Source organism: Saimiri boliviensis, chromosome 3, assembly GCF_048565385.1.
Source record: "Saimiri boliviensis isolate mSaiBol1 chromosome 3, mSaiBol1.pri, whole genome shotgun sequence".
NCBI lineage: Eukaryota > Metazoa > Chordata > Mammalia > Primates > Cebidae > Saimiri > Saimiri boliviensis.
The window spans coordinates 114,244,552-114,268,238 of record NC_133451.1 but is presented as its reverse complement, the minus strand read 5'-3'; the positions used below and the strand labels follow the sequence as shown (position 1 = coordinate 114,268,238).

Below are 23,687 nucleotides of genomic sequence, written 5' to 3'. Positions count from 1 at the left end.
ATGACACTATTTCTTTCATAAAATCCAAATAACTAAAAATATAAATAATGAACAATAGGGATTCTGCTTTAGGGAAGCAGATAGAGTTACTGCTTTAGAGAATACTACTGATGCTGATTTAGAGAAGTGTCTTCTTAAAATTTTGCTATGAATTACAAGTGCATTACCTTGAATTGCAGAGTGAAGAGCAATCACTGATACGCATTGAATAGCTATCATGTTCAAATCATTGCTTGGCACCCTGCATGTATTATCTGATTTAAACCTCATTGTAAACCTTTACACTACCCTATAAAGAAACAGGACGTGAGAGTGGTAATTTGCTTAAAGGCACCCAGTGAGTGGCACAGCTTTAGTTCTCAGTCATTATTCTATACTAGTACTTTGCATATACTTGATGCATGGGCCTTTGTATACTTTACATCATATCCTTTGGTTGTACTATTTTCACTCATTCGTTCAACAAATACTTTGTGAGCAACTATTATGTGCCAAAACTGTGCCAAGAGCTTATTATATAGCAGGGAGAGAACAGACAGGATCCTTGCCTTATAGGCTAGTAAAGATGACATACATTAAATAGTAATAGTGATAACCATAAACATTTTTCAAGCGTTTACTATGTACTACACAGCATTGTATGTTTACAGCTTTGCATATTTACATTGAATACTCAAGACCAAAGACCACTCTATGAAGCAAATTAGTCCATTTTCTTCTAGACAGAATCTCACTCTGTTGCCCAGGCTGGAGTGCAGTGGCGCAATCTTGGCTCACTGCAACCTCTGCTTCCTGGGTTCAAGCGATTCTCCTGCCTCAGCCTCCTGAGTAGCTGGGACTACAGGTGCAGGCTACCACAGCCCAGCTAATTTTTGTATTTTTATTAGAGATGGGGTTTCACCATGTTGGCCAGGCTGGTCTCGACCTCCTGATCTCGTGATCCACCTGCCTCAGCATCCCAAAGTGCTGGGATTACAAGCATGAGCCACCGTGCCTGGCCAACTAGTCCCTTTTAACTGATGAGATAACTTAGGCATCAGTTAAAATGAGATGAGATAACGTGTTATAAAAGAAGCCGTACAACCTGTACTAAGTAACACAGACATTAATGATCAGAGCTAGGACACAAAACCAGGTGGTTAGGCTCAGAAGTCTACACTCTTTATCTCTGTGTGATATTGTTTCTATATTACAGCATGGTGTGATGCACAACCAGACTGTGGGGAACCCTGTATGTCATTTAAAGGCTTCTGACTAGAATCTAGGTCACTGAAGGGGGTTAGGCAAGGAATTGGTATCTCATGTTTGCATGTGAAGAATAGATGAGCAAGGCCGGAGACATAAAGCACAAATAGAAGAAGGCACCTATATCCAGTTAAGAGAAAATAGGATTCAAAAGATATTATGGGGTTAGAGGTGAAGGAACTCAGAGATTGGGTGAATATGGGAGATGAGAGAGTAGAAGCAGTTTTTGGGCCTTCTGGACCAGGTGATGTCATGAACAACGGTGCCATTTCCTAATACAGGAACCCCTCCTTATCCATAGGGGCTATAATCCAAGATCCCCAGTGGATGCCTGGAACTATGGATAACATCGAATCCTACATATACTATACTTTTCCTATACAACCATGCCTATGACAGCTTATAAATTGGGCGAGAAAGAGAAAAATAATAATACAACAATTATAACAATATACTGCAATGAAAGTTACGTGAATGAGGTCTCTCATTCTCTCTCAAAGTATAATAATTTCAGACTGCAGTTGACTACGGGCAACTAAAACCACAAAAAAACGAAAAACCGAAACTGTGGAGGTGGGGAGGTACTGTACAGAAATCCCTGAAAGAGAGGCAAATTTGGAAACAAAGACGGCTTGGCAACTGGATTTTCCAAAGATGGCCACAACAATATCTTCCATCCCACATGCCCGAGTGCCATGGGCATGACAGCTCTCTAGTCAAGAGGAGGAGTTTAATTCCCTTCCCCAGGAGTCTTGGCTGACCTTGATGACTTCCTGACCAACAGAATGTGAAGGAAGTGACTGCCTAAGGTAGCCACTGCTAGGTCATACAAAGCTGGTAGTTTCTGTCAGGGTCTCTTGGAGTGCTCTCTCTTGGGATATTCCTCTTCAGAACCAGCTGCTACATTCCGAGAGGCTCAAGCCACATGGAAGGCCATGTTTAGGTGCCCCAGTTGGTGACTACAGTTGAGCTCAGGTCAACAGATGGCATAACCACCAGCCATGTGAGTGAGCTACCCTGGGCTTCCAGCTCAGAAGAGCCTTCCGTTAACCTTGGTTGACATCTGAAAGCAACTGCCATGTCCTAAATAAGAACATGAGAACTGGCAGGTTAATTCACTGAACCACGAGAGATGATAACAAATAGTTTTCTAAGCTGCTGAGTTTTGATATGGTTTGTTAGGTAGTAATAGACAAAGTAGTTGATGGGTTCCGTTTTAGACATGTGGAGTTTAAGACGTGTGGGAAACACCCAAGTGGAAATGTTCCAGAGACAACTGGATAGATTTTATGTAGTTGAGATCTGGAGCCGAGGAGAGACACCTAGGATGGACTTACTGATTTGAGAGTTAGGAACACAGAGAATGCAGCTGGAGCCAGGAAAGTGGGTGACAGAATCCAGAGTGATTATATTGTAAAGAGCAGAGTCCTGAGAAACAGCAGCGTTTAGGGATCAGGTAGAAAAGAGATGAGTCAACTAAACAGAGACATCATTGCCAAAACAGCCAGGGAGAAAGTCAAAGTGAATGTGGTATCACAGAAGCTAACGGAAACAGTATTTCAACAAGCAGGGATAGGTTGACTATTAAATGGTTCCAAAAACTCAAACATGATGAATAAAGAGATGCTACTGGTGCTATTGACAAAGCAATGAGTCACTGGAGACATCAGTTTTAGTGGTGGTGAAGGTAGAGTCATAAGCAAGGAGGACTATGGAAACCCAACTCTAGGACGGGGTAAACAGAGGCGGAGAAGGGATCAAAGTGACTAAGCACACTACGTTCAAGTAAACTGGAAGTGCCGGGCAAGGTGGCTCATGCTGATAATCCTAGCACTTTTGGAGGATGAGGCAGAAGAATTGATTGAACTCAGGAGTCCAAGCCAGCCTGGGCAATATGGTGGAACACTGTCTCTATAAAATATACAAAAATTAGCCAGGCATGGTGGCATGTGCCTGTAGCCCCAGCCACTCAGCAGGCTGAGGTGGGAGGATCACCTCCTAAGCCTAGGAGGTTGAGGCTGCAATGAGCCAATCTCCCTGGCTGTTTTGGCAATGATGTTTCTGTTTAGTGGTGATTGTGCCACTGCATTCTGGCCTGGGCGAGAGTGAGACCCTGTGTCTAAGCAATCAATCAATCAATCAATCAATCAATAAATAGAAGGCTGGTAGAAGAAAGAGGCAGTCAGAGGCAAAGTCAAGGGATTACTGTTTTCCAAGACGTGAGAGACTCTGGAATGTTCAAACGTTGACTGAAACGTATCAATAGAATGGGGACATTCTGGAGAGAGAGAATGAGATCAAGAGGACCCATGCGAAGATGAACCTGGAATATGGGGAGAAAAGGTGGAAGCATAGATCCACATACATGGAGAAATAAAGATGTGTTTATGAAAATGAGAGTTCCCCTTAGAAGTTTCTTTCTTTTTTTTTTTTTTTTTTTTTTTTTAAATAGAATGCAAGGTCATCTGCTAAGAGAAGGTTTTGAGTATAGCAGGAAGATCTGAAATAGTTGTTAAGTGTGGGGGAGAGAAGTGTGCGAGGGAAATATAGTAGGGCTGCCAACTGTTGAAGTTGGTAAGTCAGGAGATAGGTACTATTATTCTCTCTTTACATGAGAAGAAATTGAAGCTCAGAGAGGTCAGGTAAGTAACTTGCTGAAGGTTACAAAGTAAGTAAATGAAGGAGCCTGTATTCCAGTGTAGAAATGTGTGATTCTTTCCAGTACATTACGCTAAACGAATTCCTTGGTCCAAGGGAATAATTTTAGTTTCTGAAAAGAGACTGGTGTTTGAGCTGCACACTTCATTCTTACCTCTCTATTCACTTTGTCCATTTCCATCAGTTTTGTCTAAGACCCTACACTTCTGATACCTCTAAAATCTGTAGGCAAGAAAGGTCTCAGAAATAATCAGTAAAGGAGGACAGCATCTAACAGAAATTCTTCTTTTAGATACTAAATACCATTTAGAAGCTTTGGCTCGGTGTTAACTTACATGCAAGCAGGGAGTTTACTGAACCTTTAGCATAATGATGGTTCCTTAGAATTTATATTTACAAAATAAGAGTAAAATAGGACTGCATAAATAAGAGTATTACATTTAGAAGCTGTGAAATAATTTTCTCACTATGCTTTTCACAGTTCATTCTCCTACTGAGCTTTGTTCAGAATTCTAAAGCTTTCTCGAGGGTTGTAATCTCCTAGAATTTCTAAAGAGATGATGTGATCTGCTTCTCGGCTAGTATATAAAATTTAAATAGTAAATGGGGTGCTGAGGTTCATCATAAAAGCCTAAAAGCAGTGGTTTGCAGGTACCTCCCTCCTTGTAAACAGAGTTCCCGTCCACTCCCTGGGCCCCAGGTCTTTAAGTACTGTATTTAGGAGATACTAAGAGCTTCCAGTTGGAAGAACAGAAACAAGAATTCCTTACAATTTAGGGTTTTGGGGGCTATTCAAGAAATTATAAAGAAGGCAAGTAACTAATAGTTAAGTCACTCTTTGGACAACGTCAGAGCCCAAATAGCTTTTCCATGCAGGGAAATTTCTACAAATCTCCTAGTCCAGTTGGCAATTCTCTAGTGCATGTAGCTGATACTGGAGACTCTGTAAACCATTTCCTATATAGGAGACTTTTACATATCTAGGAAAAAGGTACTTCGCTTATATGTATATACAGGTACTCTAGAGGTGCACAGAACCCTATAACAACTGAATTCTATGATCACTTGGAGGAACTTCAGTCTCTCTTAGAGAAGAAGGCTACGAGAGCAGTATTTCTGAAATTACAGATGACAATGTTTTATAAACTATGAAATTATTTTAGTGGGTTGCAAGCAGCATTTGTTAAAAATGGGAAGTACAATAAAATAAAATGGAAAATCCTAGGATGCGTTTTACAAGCCAAGGATAAGTATTATTTTGGGAAGCATTATTTCAGATACATATGTATATTTGTGTGTATATGCTGGCTTTAATGTAACATGTATTTCTTATTGCACAGTCATGGTTAAAAGTCATTATTTTGGAGGACTCCAGCTTCAAAGAGATTTCTATTGATAAAGCCATATTCATGTGATGTTCCGTGTTCTTCCCAGTTGGGACTGGGACTGACAGGATCCTAGAAAGCGCATTTCAGGGCTGCCCTAAAATTTTCTTGCAACTTGGAATAACTAAGCACCCTGCCCAAAGTTACGTAGTGAACAGGCGAAGGAGCAAGTATTTGAATATAGGCTTCCGTGAGCTGAGGAATGCTGATGTGAGCAGGGGGATCCCCTGGCAAAATACCAGGAACCAGTACCCAGGCTGTGGAAGTATCTCTGAATCCACAGCTTTCTCAGTATCATGATTTTCAAGGACTGGGAAACTAATTAGCCAAACTCTATTTTCATTTTAATCATAATAAAAGGTTAAGATATTGTAAAATAAACAGAATACCCATAGTAAGCATTTGTTTCTTTTGTATAATTACAATTTCTTCAGTGTGTAAAAAAGGTCTCTACATGTATGGTTAACAAGTACCATTTGATCATTTTCACAGGAACCATGCATTTTAAGAGAGAGTCTAAATTTCAGTCAAAACAAACCAAAAATATTCTTATTTTTTGTTCATATGTGTGTTATTAATGTATAAAAAAGGACAAATAATGTAATTGAAATATATGTAATTAAAATTCCTTATCTATAGTTTCAACCCTCTTTAATCCCCTCTACAGTGACTGCCACTATCTACTTTAGGTAGGCAACACGTCAGTCACCAGCTTACAGTTCTGGAACATACAGAACTTTATTTAAAAGGTTCCATATGGGGGCGAGGAGTCATTATTATTACAAAAATTGAATGTCATAAAATTCCTCAGCCTCCCTTAAGAAGAAAGAGAAGTGTCATAAAGTATTATTATTGCTAAAACAGAAGATGGAAAAAAAGAATAAAAAAGTGTACAAAGTATTCATCACAGTAATGCATACACGTAACATAGCAGCACATATGTTCATTAAATAAAAAATAGTTTCTAATTTTGCAAAGAAAACTAGCCACATGAGGATAGAACTGTTAATGGGAAAGCTGAACACAAATATACTAGATAAGAAACAAAGACGAAGAAGGGTTAGGGAATGCTTAAAGGGAAATAATTTATTAATCAGATGACAGAAAACGGCATCTTCATCAGGTTGCTCTGAGACACCAAGTATTATGATATTTTGCAAAAAGTCAGAGGATACCAGTACACACACATACACACACAAATAATGTAAAAATATTGGTAACGTAAGTGTACATATCCATACATAAACTTTTCTAAGTGTTTACATTGAAAAAATGGAATTCTCTAACCACTTAAATTCCATTTTTAATTCAGAGTCAATTGATTTAAAAATCTTTGTTAGCTCAAAGTGCAAATTCTTAAAGGTTTAGAGAAAGGGCAACCAGAGAAAAGGTCAATAAATTATAATCCTTTAATGTGTTTTGCATTTAAGAGCTTTTATAATAAAATTAATATAGTGCTTCAACTCCACACACAAGTTGAATGAAGAAAACCTAATATACACAAGGTAATATAAGAGATGATACACTGAATTATAATCTATTTGCAGACTAAAAATAACAATCAATACACATTTACAGAAGGGAAAGGCAGAAAAGCCCAGCCATCAAATCAGAAGCAGAAAATCATATTATTCCTATAATAAAAACATGAATTTTCAACCTTTCAAGTAAATTAATTAAAAAAACACTCATAAAAAGATGGTATCTGTAATTCTGAAACCTTTCGCTATTCCCTATTTGGGTAAAAATAAATTTATGGAAAAGGGATGTTAAAAGAAAAACACAGGATACATAATTCTTCACTTACCATTGTCACCAGAAGGTAATGACACAGTGTTTGTTGGCATGGTATCAGAATTCACTTTTCCATTCTCGAATGTGTCATTTTCAGTCTGCTGTAGCTGCCAGTTGAGGCCAAAGAGATGCATTGCTGGGGGTAAAGAACACAAGTTGTTTAAAGTTCTGCTGCCTTCAGCTACAATAGCAATCGCTAAGCGTGTTTAAAACAAGAGTTATATGTAAAGTAAAGTTAAAATTTCCTTTTTCTGAAATACCAAGGATAATTACACAATGAAAATTATAAAACAGGCTGGGCGGAGTGGCTCACGCCTGTAATCCCAGCACTTTGGGAGGCCAGGGCAGGAGGATCACCTGAGGTTGGGAGTTCAAGACCAGCCTGACCAACATGGTGAAACCCTGGCTCTCCTAAAAATACAAAATTAGCCAGGTGTGGTGGTGCACACCTATAATCCCAGCTACTTTGGAGAGCAAGGCAGGAGAACTGGTGGAACCTGAGAGGCAGAGGTTGTGGTGAGCTGAGATCGCGCCACTGCACTCCAGCCTGGTCAACAAGAGCGAGACTCCGTCTTAACAACAACAACAACAACAATAACAACAACAAAATCAGCTGGGCCTGGTGGTGCATGCCTGTAATTCCAGCTACTCAGGAGGCCGAGGCAGGAGGATAGCTTGAAATTAGGAGACGGAGGTTGTGGTAAGCTGAGATTGTGCCATTGCACTCCAGCCTGGGCAACAAGAGTGAAAATCCTTCTCAAAAAAGAAAAGAAAAAGGAAAATGATAAAACAAAGAGTTCTTCAAATAAATATAATTGACATAGCAATGCAGTGAATATGGTGGCACTTTAATAATGATTTGATACTATTCAGTTCATTAGTATCAGGAAACTTAGGAATCAATCATTCTTTGTTCGAATTGGTCTGAGTTCCATTTTTCACCATCTTTTAAGTAACTGGTAGAACACCCCATAACAGCATTTGCCAAACTTACTCAACCACAGGTCACTTGCAAATTTATATCACTTTGCTGTTAACACCTGCAGATTCTTAAGAGACATGATCCTTTACCTTTGGGTTAAGGTAATAGCAAACACTGGTCTCAGATGAATTTGTTGGTACAACAAATACAGTTGTTCAAAATATAATCAAATTTGAATATTCTAAATTTGGAATGAATAATTTTTAAGTTGATGACATAATTTAATAATGGTGCAGATTAAAAAGCATGCATATGTGTCAGATAATTTAATGTGAGTTTCTGATGTGAGTATAATTCCACAGATTTATATTTGATATATTTATGAAAATTTATGATTGTTTACTAATTTCCTTTATTTAAAAAATTTTAAAAATAACTAGAAGGCTATACAACTATAAACATAAGTTTTAAAATTCCAGACATAATTTGAATAGTGAATAGACTGTTTATTATTTTTCTTAACTTATCGACACTTTGGAAAAATATGTCACTGTCATATTAACCTAATATACTACGTATTCATTTGTGCTGCACAGAATACAGTTTAGGAACTAACTCCTAAGGCAGGTTAAATATCTATAGAGAAACCCAGTGATGGTCATATTACCATATCATGAAAGAGAAATTTTTAGACATTATTTTACTTACTGTATATATTGGAATTTACCAGCACGATGGAAGAAGAAAAGGAAGGCAGTGTGATTACAACCACTGTCAAAAAAGCCCCTTGGATCCAATACATGAAGTAATGACACTGAACTGGTACAGTATAGGGAGCAGGGGGCTTTGGGTGCAGTTAGATTTTGGTTCAGTATTCAGTCTAGAAGTTAGCCTTGGGTAAATTATGTGACATTGTTAGAGATTACGTTTACTTCTAAAAGGAGGTTTATTACGACTACCTTATTTAATTTAAGCTCAGTTGAGAAAATATAGGCCAGAAGTACTAGACAGAGCATATGAAGGAGAGCTGGAGCAAAGGTAGACAGTTCTTACTATTGAGGTATTTTATTTAGTCTAGACTCCAGGTTACCGAACTATTTGCAGTCACCTGACTAGACCATGGCACTGCTCAATAAACAGTCCCTTCTGATTGCAATGCTTCTCTCTTACAGGAAAATACCTGCTCATCCCTCACTTGGGAGATGTCAGCTTCTTGAGGAGGTCTACCCTGGCTGGTGAACTGTTTTTCCCAAGATGATTTTAGTTCACTTTTATGTCTCATTTATAAGACATAATTTTGTATAAGGACACAATGCCTGATACCTAGTAGGTCTTAGTAAGTATCTGTCAAATAAATGAATTAAAGTTAGAAATATTCTATTTTCTGAGATTTTAAAAATCTAAGAAAACACTGTGTGGATAAAAATATAGTAATTTAAAGAAAAAGTTAATACATAGAAAACAGATGCACAAATGGCTAAGAGAGGAGAACATATTAATAACTGACGACTGCTTTACCATAATGCTATCTGAAAAGCAGTTGACTGAAAGTCTTCTATTACTATACGTAATTAACTGAATTTTTAAAATTCTATAGTTTTACGATATTCTATTAACAGTCCACATTTTTTTGTTAATAATATCTGACATAAAAGCATGCTATAGTAAGAAAGATACCAAAAATAGGTAGATAGCTACATCTACCCTGTATATTTTAATTAAATGTATATACTCACACTCCCTGCTTAAGTTATCCTTGGCCAGCAATTCCTTTTAAACTCTGATTTTCATGAATTAGGATATAGGTTACAGAATTCTTGAATTTACAAGTTGTCATCTTGTAAAAAGGTATAACTTCATACATCATTTTGCATTAAATTGCATAGTGTTTGAGTGGCAAAATGTCAGGAGCTTTCTAAACATTTATCACTTCATACATTTTTCAGGGTTTCAGATGCTTTACCAAGTTTTGAACAAAATAATGGGAGCTAATTTTGCAGAGAGTTAAATGTTTGACAGACACACTTTGGCACAGCAGCAATAAATGCACCAACAGGGTCAAAGTTTCCACACAAAATAATTTGTCATCACTGTGATCTTTTCACACAGAAAGTCTTCTTGACTGATAGATCTGCTCATATGAACAGTTTTAATAGATTTTGAAGAGTAGACATAATCCATGGGCTCATGCACAGATGTCATATGTTAAAAAGTAAGGTGATGTTTATATTGGGAGAGCTATTTTATTTTTTGCCAGATGGGCAACAGCTTTATTATATATATTTTTTATTACAGAAAATCTCAGTAAAGTGGGATGCTGGTTCTACTGAAGATGCTGTATAATGAGACTCAGATCCAAAAATATTATCTCTTGTTTAATACTGCACTGAAAACAGGCACCAACAAATTTTTTGGCCTTAGGATATTACCTGTTTTGAAATTGTTGGTGTTTTGTATTTAGTGATGACCTTGACAATCATTATGGATAATTTAAGATACTCATACAAATGCAGAGCGTTAGTGGGATTGCCTCTCCAAAATTAGAAAAAAAGAGGAGAGACAGAGAGGAGAGAGGCAGGCAGCAAACCCATAAAAGTCAAGAATGCTACAGAAATTACTGAGCAGTGGTGTAATAAAACTAAATAGGGTACCTGGCAGAAAATAAAGGGAAAATCAGCCAAATAAAATACATCTGAAAATAAAGAAGGCTAAGTCCAGTTCTTCAATGCCTGAGTTGGAAAGCAGAACTGAACTCATGGGAAGGGATTTGCTGCCACTATTCATGGATGGCACAACGGATCATTGGTTTAGGCATGTCCCAATGTAGGGTGTGTCGACAGTGGCAAGGAGCAGCTCGGGGCGCTGTGCTCTTCTGAGTTCCTCACTACTCTGGGTCTCAGCTGAGGAGGTTCAAGCCAGGAGCCATACCAGGAATTCCCGGCCACAGACACAGTGTTCCTTGTGCTGGTGGTAGAACACTGTGATGCAATATACATTTTAAAACATTCATTGAGCAATCATTGTGTGTCAGAAACGGTACTAGTGCTTCACTCGCCTTATCTCTAATCTTCATAAAGATTCTATTGAATTGTTATTATGAATTATTTTTTAATCCGAGAAAATGGAGATTTGTTGAGAGTTTAAGGTGAGAGTTTGCATGCAGTATGCAATGGATGTTAGCCTCAAGCCCTGACCTTCTGATGACAAAAGACGTTATCACTACACACCTCTGTATTCTACCAGAGGACAGTGGGATGTGCAACTCCATACAGAAGGAAGTGAAACAGCTTGCATGTGGGCCACAGGCTACGATAACACATCTCTATTACATCCAGGACACTGAGGCTAGGGCAGTACTGGGGGGTGAGGGGCTGAGGATATCAGTAGGTAACATCTGTGTGTCCTGGGCACTGTTCTATACAAGTACTTTCCACTATTCTGTGTAAAGTTTTATGGTAATATGATGATGACAGTAATGAAATTAAGAACAGGCTATTTTGTTTAACTCCAAGATTCTTAAAAACAACAATTTAAAAGTTACAAAAGTATAAAAGTAAGCATTATAGCTGTGAATTTTAAAGTCACAGAAATAACATTCATGTAGATTTAATCATGAAAAAATTTTTATATCTGGTATCATGCTTCTTAGTTTTATGTCATTTCTGTATGTTCCTAGGTGAATATAACAGTGAAAGGGCTTGGATTCATATCCAAAATGTTACCCAAGGCAGAATAAAATCGGTAGATGACAGCAATACTACCTATCTGAGCTACTGATGTATATGTGTGTGTGTGTGTGTTTCACAATTTAAAATACCTTGAAGTTTGTTATCTTCTTTTTTTTTGTAGAGTGATTATATTTGCCCCATGAGCCTAAATATCACCAGAAGTTTTTGTCCAAATGTTAAAACTGATAAATACAAGATCTTTACCAACTATAAATGGGAGTATTTTGTAAGATAATGTTTAAGTTGGTTGTTTGGAATTGGGATGTATTTTCTTATATTAAAAAGCTCAGAAATGGTGGTTAACTCCCCAGTGCATCTACAAAAGTCTGTCTGTATATCACATAGGAACATATATCCACATAGCAACAAAAGGCATGAGCAAGAAATGTTCACAGAAGCATTATTTGTAATAGCCCCAAAATGGAAACAACCCCAAACCGGACATCTGCCAGCAGTAGAATGGAAAAACAAATTATTGTCCAGATATACAATGGAATTCTACACGGCAACGTTAGGGAATGAACTGCTGGCAGACACAACAGTAAAGGTGAATCTCACAAGCCATTAGGAAAGGAAACCAGTCACACATAAAAAAGTAAATACTGTAAAAGTTCATGTATGTGAAGTTCAAAGGCAGGTAAAATCAACTAAGAAGAATGAAAGTCACCACAGTGATGACTTCTAGGAAGGAAGGAACAGGTAGTGGCTGACATAGTCCCTAGAGGTTTTTGGATTGCTGCTCATATTCTATCTGGGAGGTGGTTCTACTGGTGTGTTCTCTTATCATAATCCATATACTTTTCTAGATGTATATTATACTCAAATAAAAATTACTTAGTCAAGGCGTGGTGGCTCACCCGTGTAATCCTACATACCACTTTGTGAGGCTGAGGTGGGCAAATCACCTGAGGTCAGAAGTTTAAGACCAGCCTGGCCAACATGGCAAAACCCCGTCTCTACTAAAACTTCAAAAATTAGGCAAGTGTCATGGCGTGCACCTTTAGTCCTAGCTACTCAGGAGGCTGAAGCAGGAAAATAGTTTGAACCTGGGAGGTGGAGGTTGCAGTGACTTGAGATCATGCCACTGCACTCCAGCCTGACTGACAAAGTGAGACTCTGCCTCAAAAAAGAAAAAAAAAAAATTACTTAAAAGTAATCCATCTAACACCCAGCATAGCTAAAAAAACAATTTCATTTTTACCCTCCCTAAATCTTCCCTGAAAGTGGTTTTCTCCGTAAGGCTAACAGGCTTTCCTTTCCATAAGGTTGCAGGTGTGGCAACTGTGATAGTCTGTGCTCCAGTCCCAAGAGGGAGCTAGAATAAATGCAAAGGCAGAGTGAAGACACAGTATGGAAGAAGAACACATGACTCCACCAGGTGGAAGGAAAAGGGAAGAGTGAGGAAAGACTTCCTTCATTGGAAATCTCAGGCAATGCAAACTTTAAGGAGGAAAGCAATACGATTAAACAAATTCATGTATTGTGGTGATGACTGTCAGCTCATGGCCTCCCAAATTGATTTTTAGTATAAAAACATTACAATTTGTCTTGGCACCAAATGTAAAGAAATGGAAACCCTTGTGTGCTGTTGGCTAGGATCGTAAAATGTTGCAAACACTATGGAAAACAATATGGTGATTCCTCAAAAAAATTAAATATAGAAATACCATATGATCCAGCAATCCCACTTCAGGCTACATACCCAAAAGAATTGAAATTAAAGTCTTGAAGAGATATTTACACGCTCATGTTTATACCATCACTACTCACAATAGTCAAGAGGTGGAAGCAACCCAAATGTCCACTGATGGATGAATGAAGAAAATGTGGCACATACACATAATGGAAGAGTATTCTTCCTTAAAAAGGAAATCTTGTCACATGCTATAGCATCGATAAACCTTGAGGATGCTATATAATGTAAGTCAGTTATAAAAATACAAATACTGTAAAGTTCCACTTGCATGGGCCATCTGAAATAGTCAAAGTCATAGAGTCATAAAGCAGAATGGTGATGAGGAGGCATTGGGAGGATGGAGAAATGGAGAGTTGTTGTTCAACAGGTACAGAATATTAGTTTCACACTATAAAAACATTTTTGAAGATCTGCTCCACAACAATGTTAATACTACTGAGTTATACACTTAAAAATGTGTAAGATTATAAATTTCATGTTATGTGTTTCTTACCAGAATTAAAAACAAAAACTATTATAATTTGTCACCATGCAGAAAAGCCTTGTCGTTAAGACGAAGAAAGGGGACTGTGACACGAAGTAGGAAGCTTAACCCAGACGGCATGAAGTGACAAGCATTTTACTACACCTGACTGTCGAAGGTTCTCTGTGTTTGCTCCTTCAGCTTAAGCATGTTTATAAGCAGTTTAGAAGAGATGAAAAGGCAATGTTATCAAAGTGTGCACATTACACAGAACACAGGGAGTGGGGTATAAATGCCATGCTCACTTACAGAGTCAGGATTTTCAAGGATTTCTTAATTCTGATTTCTTTCAAATTATTGTTTAATTCCTCTCCTTTCCTTTCTACCATGTATCTCAAAAGAAGAGACCACAATATATACTTCTTCAGCACACACTTCTTTTCTCCTTACTTTGTCTGATGTGCCTTATTACTGTACTGAAGTCTCTCTCACAATGGTTATCTTTTTTATTTTTTTATTTTTATATATGTATGCATGTAAGTATGTACGTATGTTTGAGATTGAGTCTCGCTCTGTTGCCCAGGCTGGAGTGCAGTGGCACAGTCCTGGTTCACTGCAACCTCTGCCTCCTGGGTTCAAGCTATTCTCCTGTCTCAGCCTCCTGAGTAGCTGGGATTACAGGCACCTGCCACCATGCTCAGCTCATTTCTGTATTTTTAGTAGAGACAAGGCTTCACCATGTTGGTCAGGCTGGTCTTGCACTCCTGACCTCAAGCAATCCACCCGCCCTGACCTCCCAAAGTGCTGGGATTACAGGCGTGAGCCACGGTGTCCAGCCAATATCTCTTAAATTGTCATATCCAATAGCCTCATGCCAATATTCATCCTGTTTACATCACAAGAGTACTGGGTGTTATTAGTCATCCATCTTCAATGCTTTATTTTGCTTTCACAGTTCTTCTGGTTCTCTTCTCAGCTCTCTGCTTGTTCCCAGTCATTTTCTTTAAATCATTATGTGGAAGTCTTAAGGGCTATTCACAAGTAATTGAGTTCTCCTGGACATATATTGGAGTTACTCTTCCCTGCCCTTTTGAAGCCTTTAGATAAAGAAATGTAGGCAAAATGTTTCACTCTGTGAGGAAGATTTAAGAATCAATATGTAAAGTCTTCCATTCCCATGCAGTGATCATGCAAATGTGCTGAGTAGTGTTTCTGTTAAGTCTAGATCCATGAGTGAGCAGAACTCCCTTGACAAGAACCACACTGCACACGTAGCTTAAGCAACAATAAACCATCATGTTAAGCCATGGTAGTAGGTGGCCTCTGAGATGGCCCCAGACAAGCCCTGCCTTCTGGTATTCACACCCTTGTAAAATTCACTCCCTTTGAGTTTTGGCTTGATTTAGTGAGTTGCTTACAATAGAAAGCATATGGCAGAAATAACAGAATATCTCTTTTGAGCTTAGGTTATAAAAGACTTTGGCTTCTGTTTTGGTTGTTCTCTCTCTTTCTTTTGGACTGCTTTCCATGGGAAAACTAGCTGTCATATCACAAGGCTGCCTAATAAAGGGGCCCATGTGGTAACATACTGAGGTCTGTCAAAAATCACATGTGTGAGGTTGGAAGCACATCCTCCAGCACCAGTTGAGCCTTCAGATGAAACAGCAGTCCTGGCCTGTGGTTTCACTGTAAGCTTACAGACTGTGAGGCAGAGGTACCTAGCTAAGGTGGGCCCAGATTTGTGATCTACATAAATTTGAGATAATTGTTTGCTGTTTAAAGGTGCTAAATTTAGAGTGTAATTTTTTATGCTGCAATTACAAACTGATATAGCCACTCAGGTTTTTAGGGTTGCTTTTACCATTTCATAACCTGCCTACTCCTGACTTATACAATGCCTCCCTCCATGTATTCCCCAAAATATCAGACATTCACCAAAGTCCTTCCTTGACCTTCCTTTCATGTTAACTGCTTTTATAATGTCAACTTCCAATTTGATGCAGACGGATGACTTTGAAATATGTTTCTCTAACACTGATTTCTTTCCTGACTGGGCTATACTTCAAACTTTACATTTTTCTACTAGACTTACCTAGAAATCCTGTGGTACTTCAAATTTTACTAAAGACAAAATAAATGGTCTTTATCTTCATAATTGTTTTGCTTTTCTGGGTTTCTTTTTTCTGTTCATAATATCAGTGACTTCATTGCCCAGGCTAAAGTGATACCATGAACAGAAAAAAGAAACCCAGAAAAGCAAAACAATTATGAAGATAAAGACCGTTTGTTTTCTTTAGTAAAGTTTGAAGTACCATGGGAAACCCTTAAAAAAAAAAGTTGTAACATCTGACATTTGTCATCTATAAAATTAATGAGTATACTTTTTATACTATTGCCCATGTCAATGAGAAAAAAATTCCAGTAATATCAACTCAGGACTAACGTACGTAGATATCAAGTCATTGATACTGCTCAAAACCTATGTTACTAACAGCCAAATAGGCTACTCTACACTGTATCATTTTAGGCTGTCTCATGGTATTCATGAACTGTAACCATTTTAAGATGTTAAAAATTAAAATCTTTCTTATGTAATTAAATTCTATAAACTCTCAGTATTTTTCTGTAGATTTTTTCGAATAAATAAGAAAAAACCTCACTGAAAAAATTTTGAGACAATATGTTAATGAAGATCAGTAAAATTTTATGAAGGAATTTTTTTTTCACACAGAAAGACCATTGAAGTGAGAGAAATCACAGAATACATTCCTTTTATTTTCCAAGCCTGGAGATGAACAGGATCCATGGTATTATAGTTATTTCACCTTCTCCCCATAAAATAAATAGGGGGCATGCCATTGTTTTTAACCAGTATATGTTGGTTTGACACTTAAAAGCCAGCATGTGGAACACTTGAAACCAAAAATGTGTAATTAAAGAAAATTATATACCACCAAGTAACAAATGCAGTGCCATTTTTAGCTCCATGTTGAGAAAAAAAGGTGCCAAATTTTGATCTCGTCTCTGGGGACCATGCCACCGAAGTTGTTACCACAGCTACTATTATTTCTACTGGCATGCTTGAGTCCCCAGATCCTGCCAAAAATGGATGGGAAGGAGGGATGATGACAGCTGGTGACATAGTCCAGCAACTGCCAGAACCTTGGAGTAAATTACAGGGGATGTTGTGAAGGGAACACAGAGGTGAGCACCCAGCCATCAGTCACCTGAAGGTGGCATGTGCCACCAGAACCCTGAGGAGTGTGCTCTGAGGTTCTGGCAATACAGAGCAGCATGCTCGGCGGGCTTGCCAGGGTTGGCTAAATGTTGTTTAATGTTACAAGATCAAGTGAACATTCTCACAAAGACAAAGAGGATGAGGTAATATGGGAAAGAGAGTCTGGTAAGAAACACTGACTTTAAAAATATCATGCTGAAAATGTCTGCCATTCCATTTTGTATAGCCTCCCAAACCTCAAAAGTTCATCTAAGCAAGCCAGGATCTAGAGTTTCCCTTTTTTGCAATTCACTTCACATTCACTGTGGTACACTTCCAAAAGGAATCTTTCTGAGAAAGACCTATTAAGAACATACTACCAGAGGTCGCAGAAAATCAAATCAGAGTCTGATGTTAGATAGATAATCGTGCTGTTTTCAACATAGATTGTCTGCTGCATCTTGTGGGGCCTTTTGTTCATAATAAAAGAGACTGGAGTTCCAGTCTGAATTCTGGCTCTAAACAACTGTGGAATTCTGGCAAGTTACTGGCTCTTTCTGAGGCTTGGATCTCTCATTTACAAAAGAAAATCTGAAAGGCTTGCACTAGTTGACCTCTAAGGTCTCTTCCAGGCTTACATTCTATGATGTTAATATATTTTAAAATATAAATATTTACGGTAAATGATTGAGCATAGGGAAGAATATCTGGCATCAGTAAGATATCAACATATTAGAATATGTTGTTTCTATTTTAATTTTTAAAACTACATTGCATAAAGTCAAACTACTGTGTTATACATACGATTCCTTGGCTATCTTGGGCTTTGAATGCAGAATTGTTTCATTTTCTCTATCAATTTCATGAATACATAAATACATATGATGCACATGTGTAATAATTAGATTTCACAGGAAAAAAAGAAGAAAAATACACTTAAGTATAGGGCAATCATTTGATTGGAAACATGCTTCCAAAGTGCAACCAAGCTTTCAATGCAAAATGAAAGTATTGCATGTGAAGACTGCAGTTTGTAACTTGGACCCCTACTGGTCTAAACTGTCATTAGGAATACATAGTTTTCCATAAATTAGCTTTTGTTTTGGATTTCCTGCTGTGTTCATATACATGTTGACAGAATGTGTCGGGCAACATTTTGGCATTCTAATTCATTATTATTTGGTATTAACTTTTAAGGTTAATATTATTTCAACAATCTATACCATGCTGACCCAAATGTTGTTATTTTAAATTAATATTTCTTTTGAAAGCTTTCATATTAATATGCACTCCAGTTGTCATTAAGTAAAATAAAATTATTCTGTCCACTGTAGGATATTTATATCCCAAAAAACTAACATTTGATGTAGCAATGTTCCTCTTTGCATTACAAGATAACATTCTAAAAGTGAAGGCTTTATGAACAAACAGGTTTGGAGGGAGATGCGGAATGGCTGCCAATATTTTATATTTCTATGCTGTTTTTCCTTTTCGTACTTTCTTGGCATAATGTAATTAATGGGAAAATGGAATCGGATTGGCTATCAAAATGTCTTAATGGGAACACACAGTGATTTAGCTTTGTAGTTGTTTTTGCCAGGATATTTGACTCATACTCTTTCATAAATAACATTTTAAAAATTCTACTTTTAAGTTTCATTGCATTTTTTTTTTCTTTCTGAATTACGTGAATGCAATGTAAGACACCTATGGATATGGCTCAGGAAATGCTAATTCCAGAGCTGCCTTGCACAGCCAGTGCCCAAGCAGACAAAATGAAAATCAAGCTACTGCTTCTGTCACAGAGAGAATTAAGTTAGAATTTCTAAAACAGACCTTTTTCCTGATGTTTCATTAGTTTTCTCATTTCCAGGGTCTGTTTTCTGAATAAAAGAAGGAATCATCCTCCAATCTAATAGAAAGAACAAAGTGTTAACCATCACGACCAGCTGCCCAAAGGGGTCAGCCAGTACCTATAAGCTAGAGGATTTTTGAGATAACAGTTGTCAATATTAAAGAGTGTGGTAAAAGGACTTATTTCAGTAACATTCAAAATGCAGAATGAAACAATTTACATGATTTCTGGGCTATTCCCTGCTTGCCAAAATACTGAATTTGCTGTTATTGTGAAATGTTTGTAACAGAGGATTCATTAGTGAGTTACTAGCAGCTTTGCCATTGAAACCCAATGGATCTATCTCATTATTCAAAGGCTTGCAGCACTCACTCAATTTTCATTTAGATTTTTCTTCTGTAACAGCTTTAAGAATCACATATACAGGCCAGGTGCAGTGGCTTACACCTGTAACACCAGCATTTTGGAAGGCCAAAGCAGGGGGATCACTTGAGGTTATGAGTTTGAGACCAGCCTGGCAAACATGGCAAAACCCCGTCTCTGCTAAAATTACAAAAATTAGCAAGGCATGGTGGCATACAACTGTAATCCCAGCTACTTGGGAGTCTGAGGCAGGAGAATTGCTTAAACCCATGAGGTGGAGGTTTCAGTGAGCTGAGATGGCGCCACTGCACTCTAGTTTGGGTGACAAAGCAAGGCTCTGTCTCAAAAAAAAAAAAAAAAAAAAAAAAAAATTAAAAAAAAAAAACCCTACATACTATTTTTATGTAACAAATGTTTATGTATGCCAATGACTTACTCACGCATGCAATTTTTTTAAGGCACTGTAATCACCATTATTAAAAGAGCCAGCAATTAAAATATAGAGATCCTTAGAAGAATGTCAGTGTATTAAAACAGCAAAATCCAGAAAAATAGCCCCTACATAGCAGTCCAGTTCTCCTCCTAGGCACTAGGAGAGACACTTGCGAGAGACACTAAGATTTGTGAGTGTGCGTACATGTGTTGTGTGTTTACACAGGTACACATATGTGTCAAGAGGAAACTTGAATAAAATCAACGATCCTTCAGGAATCCAGGCACAACCCACTCATGTGATTTGTTGTTTATCATTTAATCAACAAAGATGAAGTGGGTATCTGCCTTATTAAGTTCTGTTGGCTGTGAGAAGCAGAGTGCTGTGGAATCCACTCCCCGCCTCTGGATGGCTATAGCACCTTGCCAGTAACGGTTATTTAGACAGATTACATTAAGTCTCCAATGAACCTCTCATCTTACTCCTCAGGCAGGGGAGAAAAAAGTTCTTATGAAGTCTGTGTTCATTTGCTCCCCCTTAATCTGAGATCACTTGGACAGCAGTTTTCCTCAGTTGTTACTAACTTAAGTATTAGTAATGAATATTTATGGAGCATTTGTTGAAATGTATTTCAAAGTAAAACACAGAGGAAGTTGTGGTCTCAGATCCCTGGGAGACTTGCTCACACCGCCAGCCTGCTTCTGTATTTGGTGGTCTCTGTCTCCTTTCCTAAAAATAAATGGCCCACTTTCCCATTTTAAACATGCCATGCTTCTCTATATGTGACTCTTTCCCAAGATCATGAGGAATTTATTTGAAGGAGTTAAAAAAAAAGTATCTAGAAATATCATTACTCTAAAAATGGAAAATGTAAAATTTATGATTATTTGAAATGACTAAAATAATACAGTTAGGTTTTATAAACAAATTCTATGTAACTCACATAGGCTTACTAACTATATGATGCAGTTAGCTTGTCAAAACTAGAAACGTACTTAACAAAAAGATTAAGCATCTGGAAAAAATTGGGAAACCCAGTGGAAAAGCTCCACAGCATTTTCAGTTACCTTAGCAGTGATTCCTGCATTTGTAAAAATGTGCTTATTAACTTTATGATATAATTGTGAACCTTCTATAGTATTATTTAGTAAGTATTTTACATTTATATACTTATTTTTAAGTGACTGACTTAAAAGTTTTAATTTTTAATTTTTTTTTTTTTGAGACAGTCTTGCTCTGTCACCCTGGCTGGACTGCAGTGGCGCAATCTCGGCTCACTGTAACCTCTGCCTCCTGAGTTCAAGCTATTCTCCTGCCTCAGCTTCCCAAGTAGCTGCGACTACAGGTACCTGCCACCATGCTCAGCTAATTTTTCTATTTTTAGTAAAGATGGAGTTTCACCATGTTGGCTGGGACGGTATTGATCTCTTGACCTCGTGATCCACCCGCCTCAGCATCTCAAAGTGCTGGGATTACAGGTGTGAGCCACTGTGCTCCGCCGACTTAATACATTTATTTTTAGAGGAAATTCTATATTAACCTTAGGGAAAAATCATATCTTGATATGATAGAAAGCAACAATAAGAATATATAAAGGGAACTGTGAGCAATGTTACTAAAATCTAAGTAGAAATCAGCAAAATTACTCTTTATTTGTAGAAAAGATGTTAAAGGCAAGTGTCAGAGATGTGCTAGCATCTGCTGAGACCTTCCTCATGACATAATCTGATACAACAAAATAAGAATTCAAAATGGAATCCATTTCTCATTTGTCATTCATTGTTATTTATTCTTCAGTTTATGTTCCATCTGTAAGTTGTTAAACCTTGGGAGAGACAATGACCTATGGTACAGCAGGGAAAGTTCTGGAATTAAAATAAGGAGACCTGGATAATGGTTCCTTTTTTTTTCTTTTTTTTTTTTTTTTTGAGGCGGAGTTTCACTCGTTACCCAGGCTGGAGTGCAATGGCGCGATCTCAGCTCACCGCAACCTCTGCCTCCCGGGTTCAGGCAATTCTCCTGCCTCAGCCTCCTGAGTAGCTGGGATCATAGGCACGCACCACCATGCCCAGCTAATGTTCTGTATTTTTAGTAGAGACGGGGTTTCACCTTGTTGACAAGGATGGTCTCGATCTCTTGACCTCGTGATTCACCCGCCTCGGCCTCCCAAAGTGCTGGGATTACAGGCTTGAGCCACTGCGCCCGGCCAATGGTTCCTTTTTAAGTACTTTTACGTAACAAACGTTTATGCATGCTAATGACTTACTTAATCATAAAATCATTTCTTCACTTGTTTTGGCTTTTTAAAAAATGGTAAAATATACAACCTGAAAATTATAATTCTTTGAAATTTTAAGGCACTGTAATGACCATTATTAAAAGATCCAACTATTAAAATATGGAGATCTTTAGAAGAATGTCAGTGTATTAAAACACGGCAAAAATCCAGAAAAAAAGTTCCTACGTAATAGTCCAGTTCTCCTCCAAGGCATTACATTTGAGAGAGACACTGTGATTTGTGAGCTGGCCCTAAAACTGGACAAGTCACCGATTTTTTTGGGGCTAAGATTTTTCTTTTAAAAAAATTTGGATAATAGTGTTTAATTTACTAGGTTGTTATAAAGAGGAAGAAGAGCTAAAATTAACTGCGCACTTCCATTTTGCCAGGGATATTTATTTTATTAAATTTCCCCATAGCTGTCCTGTTTCCAAACCTGTTTATATTGATGAAGAAATGCATGTTTATGAAGGTTAAGTACTCTGTTCAAGATTACATAGCTAGCAGGTGACAAAGGTGAGATACAAATGCAAATCTGGCTGCTTTGAGAGTCTATACTTATTAACAGTATTTTAAAAATAAATTGTAATGTGGTATACAAATTTGACATTATATTATGTCATATAAGACTGTGAGATCACTGTGAGATCACTGTCATATAAGATTACGAGACCACTGGTTACTTCTTTTTCATCTTTGTGAATTCAGTATTTAGAAGATATATTCAAACATAGCTAAGTTTAATGAAATTTACTTTGATATTAGAAATAATTAAAAGGAGATACATGTAAAAACAAGCAAAAATCTGAGATCTGCAAAAGCACTTGTATCATTTTCTCTCAAAACCAAGAGCCCCACGTTCTACAAATTATATGCAATAATCTTCTCGGTAGCCTTGGATATCCTTCTGTCTCTCCGGGAAATGCAGGATAATATGTGGAAGGCTTCCTCGCCTTCTGGAGCAGGTGGAGGCTTACTGAAAGTGATAAAGAGAATGGGCTCCCCAGTGGAGGAGAAAACAGAAAGGATCAGCCTGTGGCTAAAGTATTAAAGTGAAAAGACAGCCCCAGGACAGAGCCAGCCAATGTCATACCAGGCTGGCTGATGGACAGCCACCAAGAGAGGAGCACTAATTCCCTCCCGGATAAGTCACCATGATAAAATGTAACAGATAACAGAAGGACTGAAGTTCTTATTATTAATAACATGAAATCTTTTCTCAGAAAACATCTTAGTATCATACAGAAGAGAATCTGGCCAAAAAGCATACTTGTCCTTCAAGCCACTGCATAGAATGTGCAATGGGAGGAGGCACAACAGGAGGGCCTCAGAGGAGGACTCTGTGTCGTTAGGCCCAACTCAATCACGAAAATGAGATGTGCTGACCTCCTCAGTTATCAAACGCAGGGCAACAAGAGCTTATCTCCAAACAGCTTTTGAGATGTAGGATACACGCACACATCTGCATGTTGTTAATTTCTTTAAAAAAATAGATTGAGTACTCATAAATGGAAAGATATCAGAGGTACCTTTTCCTTTACAGTTTTTAAAACCATTTTTTGGGAAATTCTTTATAAATAAATTATTAAAGCATGCATGTATGTTATCTGAAATTAAGAGGAAGGAACAAATAGAAAGACACCATGGGAT

General features: G+C 37.7%; 1 protein-coding gene across 19 annotated transcripts in view; it reads right to left on the bottom strand.

Moving 5' to 3' along the window:
• Positions 1-23,687, bottom strand: part of TENM3 (teneurin transmembrane protein 3) — a 2,726,163-nt gene that overhangs the window by 141,482 nt on the left and 2,560,994 nt on the right. For all 19 annotated transcript variants that reach the window (XM_074396661.1, XM_074396660.1, XM_074396665.1 and 16 more), the window contains one exon: positions 7,096-7,218. In XM_074396661.1, coding sequence (XP_074252762.1) covers positions 7,096-7,218 — 123 coding nt within the window. The remainder of the gene's footprint in view (positions 1-7,095; positions 7,219-23,687) is intronic.